Source organism: Carlito syrichta, unplaced genomic scaffold, assembly GCF_000164805.1.
Source record: "Carlito syrichta isolate Samal-C Ts95f unplaced genomic scaffold, Tarsius_syrichta-2.0.1 Scaffold311524, whole genome shotgun sequence".
Lineage (NCBI taxonomy): Eukaryota > Metazoa > Chordata > Mammalia > Primates > Tarsiidae > Carlito > Carlito syrichta.
Window position 1 is genome coordinate 87471 of NW_007255620.1, and position 7114 is coordinate 94584.

General features: G+C 53.8%; 1 protein-coding gene across 2 annotated transcripts in view; it reads right to left on the reverse strand.

Annotated features, from left to right (window-relative positions):
* Positions 1–7114, reverse strand: part of EHMT2 (euchromatic histone lysine methyltransferase 2) — a 19619-nt gene that overhangs the window by 5601 nt on the left and 6904 nt on the right. Inside the window, exons 7-17 of one of the 2 annotated variants that reach the window (XM_008068754.1) lie at positions 5904–6041; positions 5671–5785; positions 5412–5513; positions 5042–5190; positions 4807–4950; positions 4485–4720; positions 4217–4399; positions 4025–4107; positions 3428–3534; positions 3205–3327; positions 3031–3132 (exon numbers count right to left, since the gene is read on the reverse strand). In XM_008068754.1, coding sequence (XP_008066945.1) covers positions 3031–3132; positions 3205–3327; positions 3428–3534; positions 4025–4107; positions 4217–4399; positions 4485–4720; positions 4807–4950; positions 5042–5190; positions 5412–5513; positions 5671–5785; positions 5904–6041 — 1482 coding nt within the window. The remainder of the gene's footprint in view (positions 1–3030; positions 3133–3204; positions 3328–3427; positions 3535–4024; positions 4108–4216; positions 4400–4484; positions 4721–4806; positions 4951–5041; positions 5191–5411; positions 5514–5670; positions 5786–5903; positions 6042–7114) is intronic. The other variant, XM_008068755.1, reaches the window with a different exon arrangement.

The following is a 7114-nucleotide window of genomic DNA, read 5'->3' on the forward strand; positions in this document are numbered from 1 at the left end:
CTTCCAAGTAGCTGGAACTACAGGCATGCACTACCACGCCCGGCTAATTTTTTTGATTTTATTGTAGAGATGAGGTCTTGCCAAGTTGCCCAGGGGTGTCTTGAACCTGTGGGCTCAGACAATCCACTCACCTCAGCCTCCTAAAGGCGTGGGATTACAGGCTGAGCCACCAAGCTCAGCTAATTTTTTTCTTTCTTTCTTTTTTTTTTTTTTGAGTTGGACTCTCACTCTGTCGCCCAGACTGGAGTGCAGTGGTTGCTCCCGGCCACTGCAACCTTGACCTGCTGGGCTCCAGCGATTCTTCCGCCTCAGCCTTCCGAGCAGCCGGAATTACAGGCATGCGCTACCACGCCTGGCGGATTTTTTTTGATTTATTGTAGAGATGAGGTCTCGCCAAGTTGCCTAGGCGGGTCTTGAACCCGCAGGCTCAGGCAGTCCACTCACCTCAGCCTCCCAAAGGCGTGGGATTACAGGCTGAGCCACCGAGCCCGGCTCTTTTTTTTTTTGAGTTGGAGACTCACCCTGTCACCCAGGCTGAAATGCAGTGGCACGTTCACAGCCACCACAACCTCGACCTGCTGGGCTCAGGTGATCCTTCCACTTTAGCTTTCCAAATAGCTGAAACCACTGGCACGTGCCACCTAGTCTGGCTAATTTTTTGACTTATTGTACAGACGAGGTCTTGCCATGTTGCTTAGGCTGGTCTTGAGCCCGAGCTCAGGCAATCCTCTCACCTCTGACCCTGAAGTGCTGGGATTACAGGCGTAAACCACTGCGCCCAGCTATAAAATGGGCTTAATAGCACCTACTTAAGGGTGTGGAGAGAAATAATTTTTCTTTCTAAAAAATACAGCTGGGAGTTGGGTGAGGAGGTGAGTGTCTCAGGAGGCTGAGGTGGGAGGATTACTTGAGCCCACGAGTTCAAGGCTGTAGTGGGCTATGACTGCCCCTATAGAGAGTCATTGCATTTCAGCCTGGGCACCAAGGCAAGACACTGTTTCTTTTTTTTTTCTTTTTTTTTGAGTTGGAGTCTCACTGTTTTGCCCAGGCTGGAGTGCAGTGGCACACTCAAGGCCACTGTAGCCTCGACCTTCTGAACTCAGGTGATCTTTCCACCTCAGCCTTCCAAGTAGCTGAAACCACAGGTGTGTGTCACCATGCTTTGCTAATTTTTTGATTTACTGTAGAGACAAGGTCTCGCTATGTTGTCCAGGCTGGTCTCGACCCCCTGGGCTCAGGCAATCCTCTCACCTCTGCCTCCCAAAGTGCTGGGATTACAGGCGTGAGCCATTGCACCTGGCCAGACCCAGTTTCTTAAAAACAAAAAGAACATATTTCCTAAGCTGCCCATTCAAAAGTCCTATGATTGGCAACAACCCAAAAGCTATAAACACTCCTAGATAAATAGTTGGTAAACTCTAAAAAACGTTTCCCTTATAAAGGAACCAGAGTTTAAAAATAAGCCAGGCTTGGTGGCTCAGCCTATAATCCCGTGCCTTTGGGAGGCCAAGGTGAGTGAATTGCCTGAGCCCGCGGGTTCGCGACCCGCGTGGGCAACTTGGCGAGACCTCATCTCTACAATAAATCAAAAATCAGCCGGGCGTGGTAGCGCGTGTCTGTAATTCTGGCTACTTGGAAGGCTGAGGCGGAAGGATCGCCGGAGCCCAGCAGGCGAGGCTGCGGTGGCTGGGAGCGGCCACTGCACTTCAATCTGGGCGACAGAGTGAGACTCCAACTCAAAAAATAAATAAATAAATAAATAAATAAATAAAAAAGAAAGAAAAAAGGCTGGACGCGGTGGCTCATACCTATAATCCCAGCACTTTGGGAGGTCGAGGTGACAGGATGGTGCGTGCCTGTAGTTCCAGCTATTTGGAAGACTGAGGCAGAAGGACTACTTGAGCCCAGCAGGTCAAGGCTGCAGTCGCTGGGAGTGTGCCACTGCCCTCCAGCCTGGGTGACAGACTGAGACTCCAATTCAAAGAAAAAAAAAAAAGGAACCAGATTTTCTTAGAGAAAAGATAGATTCCGAGTCTGGGACAGGAAATGTATTGAAAGGTCAGGATGCTCTTTTTTTTTTTGAGGAGTCTCATTCTGTCACCCAGTGCAGTGCAGTGGCATGCTCATGGCCACCATAGCCTTCACCTTCTGGGTTCAGGTGATCCCTCTGCCTCAGCCTTCCAAGTAGCTGGAACTACAGGCACACGCCACTGCCTGGCTAAATTTTTTATTATAGAGACAAGGTCTCGCCAAGTTGCCCAGACTGGTCGAACCCCTGGACTCAGGCAATCCTCTCACCCTGGCCTCCCAAAGTGCTGAGATTACAGGCTTGAGTCACTGCACCTGGCCAAGGATGCTCTTAAAGGTCACTGAGTCTTGTCACAGGCCACAGGGGCCCGCTTCAAGGGGCTTCTGGATCAACATAGAAAAATTCAAAGACTGAGAAGAATGTCAATAACAGACTAAAACATAGAGCGCTTTGGAAGGCCAGGGTGAGTGGATTGCCTGAGCCCGTGGGTTCGAGACCCGCCTGGGCAACTTGGCGAGACCTCACCTCTACAATAAATCAAAAATTAGCCGGGTGTGGTAGCGCATGCCTGTAGTTCCAGCTACTTGGAAGGTTGAGGCGGAAGGATCGCGGGAACACAGCGGGTCGAGGCTGCGGTGGCCAGGAGCGTGCCACTGCACTCCAGTTGGCGACAGAGTGAGACTCCAACTCAAACAAAAACAAAAACAAAACAGACTAAAACGTGCAGCAAATGAACACCCAATAGTTAATTTAAAACTTTACTGGACTCTTTCAGAGATGAAAGTAGGAACTGATTATTCTGAAAGCTATAAGCAGAATCAAGAAACAACAAAGAGAAGAAATACAAATGAAGAGTAAGAGATGGGAACAGACACGAGCAGAGCAGCCAGAGACAGAGTGGAGGGTCAGAGGTTGGATGAAGGAGAGAGGGGGGCCGAAGCCCACTGCTGAGTCTGGGAGTCAGACACCAGGCACGGGGTGGAGCCGGGCTGGTTACTGACCTGGGCATTGACGTCCACCTGTCCCGTGCTGAGCAGCAGGCTAACCATCTCCAAGTTCCCAATCTTGGCTGCGTGATGGAGGCAGGTGGAGCCATCCTCCTCCTGAGGGGGACATGGACAGATGAGCACTCTGGCTGGCACCCCAAACCCGGTCCCTGACTCCTGGGGTCACACCTTGCTGTAGACACAGCCTCCGCGCTGCACCATGTAGCGCGCCACCTCCAAGTGGTTGTTCACCACGGCCTCCATCAGCGGTGTCCGCTGCTGCTTATCCACTGCATTGATGTTGGCTCCGGCCTGTGAGGAGGGGGCAGGAGGGCTGGCACCAGGGAGGTGCTAGGCAGGGGAGGGGTCCAAGGGCCTGGTCAATGAGGCAGAGGGCCGGGCCCGTGCTGACCTGCAGCAGCACATGGCAGATCTCCACGGAGCCCTTCTGGGCGGCCGCGTGCAGGGGCGTGCGCTTGCTCTGCTGGTCGCTCTGGAAGTTGGGGTCCAGGTTGTCCACTGCGGGGAGAGCCCGCCACACCGGGAGAGGGAGGCATAAGTGGTAAGCCAGCTAGGGGGCGGGTGGCACTTCCTCCAGGAAGGCTTCTCAGGGTCCCAACCTGGGTCCAGGCCCCTCCTGGGCCTTCTCTGTGCCTGCCTCCACAGGGCACTTATCAGAGAAGAAGGAGTTGTGAGCACCAGCTCCGCCTGCATTCAAACCTGGCCCTGACCCTTAGCACCACTGTGCACCAGGCAAGTACTCAGCCTCTTTGTGCCTCTGCTGCAGGAAGGTCTGAGTTAACATGTATAAGCACTCAGCATAGTACCCAGCACCTATGAGTCACCACTGTCCCCATCGTCACAGGTCATGTGTGTCTTTCCCCCACCACGTGAAGTCCTTCAGGGCAAGGACTATGTTCTTTGTGACTGTACTCCTGGCCCTGAGCCCAGTGACTGATATATAACTGGAGCTCCTAAGATTTGCTGAACGAACAAATGACATACTCACACAGCATCAGGATGACCTTCTGCAGCTCCCCCTGCTTCACCGACAGATACAATTGCCGAGGGTGGAAACGGAGCTTCTTCCGCCTGCCACAGGAGTGGGAGAGAAGGTGGGCTCCTTAGACTCCAGCAGCAGTCTCAACACTCTCCTCTGGCCTCAGCCCCAGCTGTGTGCCTAAAGCAACTCCCCACTCACCTCTCTGACTCCTGGATGACCAGTGCCTTTTCCAGGGCCTCCCGGCCTGGCCCCAGTGGCAGCCCCACAGCTGAGAGGCAGCCTCCATTGGGCAGGGTTAGGGAAGGCCCTGAGCTGTCAATGGTGTCGGCCAGGGGATCGCAAGGTGGGCGTCGGGGCTCCCCATGCCCTCGCATCCGGGCACTGTGGGAGAAAGTGCTGATGTCTGGGGGGGGGGGCGACAGGGATGGGGCAGGGAATAGGCAGCAGAGGAGGGAGAGGATAGTACCTGGGCTGGGAAGTATCTGTTCTCCCCGGGGCATCCTGGGCCAGAGGTGGGGGTGCAGGGGCTGCAGTGCCAGCCGGTGGGGTCACCCCATCACCCCGGGGGATGGTCACTTCCTGGGCCTCGGAAGCATCCTCCCCACAGTGGGGACAAAAGACCATCCCATTCAGCTGAGAAACACAGGCCTTGTGGAAGCGGTGGGCCACACGGAAGTCAGGGTGACACTCCAGGAAAGTGCCCTGGGGACAGGAAGATGACGCAGTTAGGCTCCTAGGCCCCCTCTCCCATGGGATATGCCTCACTGTCTGCCTCACTGGTCACTTACCGCAGTACAGAAGTAGCCGCAGCCTGGGCAGCAGTGGTGTTTGACCATGCGGGCGCGGTGGGTCTCACAGAGCACCATCAGTGCCACACGGCTAGATGGCCTCATGGTTTCCCGCTTGAGGATTGCGGCATTGCAGCCCGAAAGCTGAGGGTGGTGAGGATGGATGAAAAGAGAGGGTGAGGCTGGTGCTTGGGGTTGGACCCCCAGCACCTCTCCCACTAGCCCGCGGGCCCACCTCTCCGTCTACACTCTCAGTGGCCATGCACTTGTGGCCTGCTCTCTCACTGATACGGTCGATCTTGGGTGCTTCCATGCGGCAGCTGCACAGGGGCAACTCCTCAAACCCACGCTCTGTCTCCAGTGAAGATGTGTCATTGGATACGCCTTGGAGGAAAAGGGGAGCTGAGGGAGGCCCTGCCCCTCATCCACTGGGACCGCTGGTGGGTCCTCTCACTCCCACCCTACCTCTCCTCTCCCTCCATGCTCCAGAACCCCCAAAGCCTAGCCATGGACATCCCGGCTCTGGCAGGGTTCCCCTCCTCCCCTTTCCCTCCTGCCCCGAGGGCGCCCCCTAGTGGCTCTCTGCCCCAGCAATTGGCAATTACCAGCGTGGTTGGGGGAGAGGGTCCCCTCGCTGGGCAGCTCCAGGGACCCCAGAGGGACCTCCATGTACTCACTGGGGCCTGAGGAGCCCACACCATTCACTCCTGACACAGAGACAGAGAGAGTGAGAGTGCGAGCTCATAGGTGCCTGGACGCGTGGTACATGCGTGTGAACATGCGTGAGCGTGTATATATGTGCGTGCTCTCTGGGGGCTGGGAGGGGCTGGAGGAGGGCACCCCAAAGCAGAGGGGCCTCCTCACCTCGTGGCTCCTTGGCCCGTGGAGGCTCCCGCTTCCGCCGTTTCCGAGATGGCTTCACCCATGGGCTGTCCTTTCGCCATTTCTTCTTGGCCTTGCGCCGGCCACTGGAACCACTCTGGGGAGGAAGAAGAGAGTTAGAGACCCTCACCCCAGTCCCCCCAACTTCCCCAGGACTCAGACCTTTGGCATCATCGTCCCACACTCCTCTGGCGATGCCAGCTTCTGGCTCTTACCCTATCTGACTGATTCCCTGATTCCTCGTCTTCCTCTTCTTCTTCCTCTTCCTCCTCCTCCTCTTCTTCCTCCTCCTCCTCCTCTTCCTCTTCCTCCTCCTCTTCACTTAGCTGTTCTGCCAGAGCTTCAACTTCAGACTGGGAAAGAAGCAGAGCAGGACATAGTCAACCCCCAGGACTCAGATAATGAGATGGATGGAGAATACCAATACTGCTGTCACCACCCACAGATGGCTCACCAAGGAGGTGAACATGGGCAGGAGAGGAGGCAAAGGGCTGGATAAAAAGAGGGCACATGGAATATTATATTGCAGTGAAAAAAACGGTAGCAGTTACACAGAGAAATGAGCATGGATCTTTGGCAACATATACAGTTTGATATTGTTTTTATGAAATTCATAAACAGGCAAGACTACCAATGGCTACTAAACACTAGATGAAAAGTTAATGAGGAACTTTATAACCTAGGGATCAGGCTGACATCGGACCCACTGGTCAATCTTAACATCACGAACAAGATAGGAAAGATGACTAGATGTTCTGTGCATCCTGATGTGATGCAGATGGAAGCACTTGTACCCACTGTCAAGTCTTCTAGGCACTGGAAGCTGATGATATTGTTTCTAGATCTATCAGTTCACAAGAAATACTAGGCAGAGAGGAATGTGTCAATCCCCACTCAACTCCTAAATGTGAGAAATTCTGTAGGATAACCGACCTGGTTTCATCAACAAATAATAGGAAGAAAAAAATTTTTTTAGATAGGGAAACCTAAATACAAAGAGAAATCTAGACAAATGATAATCAAATCAACATGTGGATTTCTCTTGGGTCTTCAAAAACATCCATTTGTGAAACAACTGAGGAAATGTGAAGACTGACAATATTTGATGGTGTTAAGGAATCGCTGAGCTGGGTTCGGTGGCTCAGCCTGTAATCCCGTGCCTTGAGAGGCTAAGGTGAGTGGGTTGCCTGAGTCTGCGGGTTCGAGACTTGCCTGGGCAACTTGGTGAGACCTCATCTCTACAATAAAGATCAAAAAATTAGCTGGGTGTGGTTGCGTACGCCTGTAGTTCCAGCTACTTGGAAGGCTGAGGCGGAAGGATCGCTGGAGCCCAGCAGGTCGAGGCTGCGGTGGCCGGGAGTGGCCACTGTACTCCAGTCTGGGTGACAGAGTGAGACTCCAACTCAAAAAAAAATAAAAAAAAACA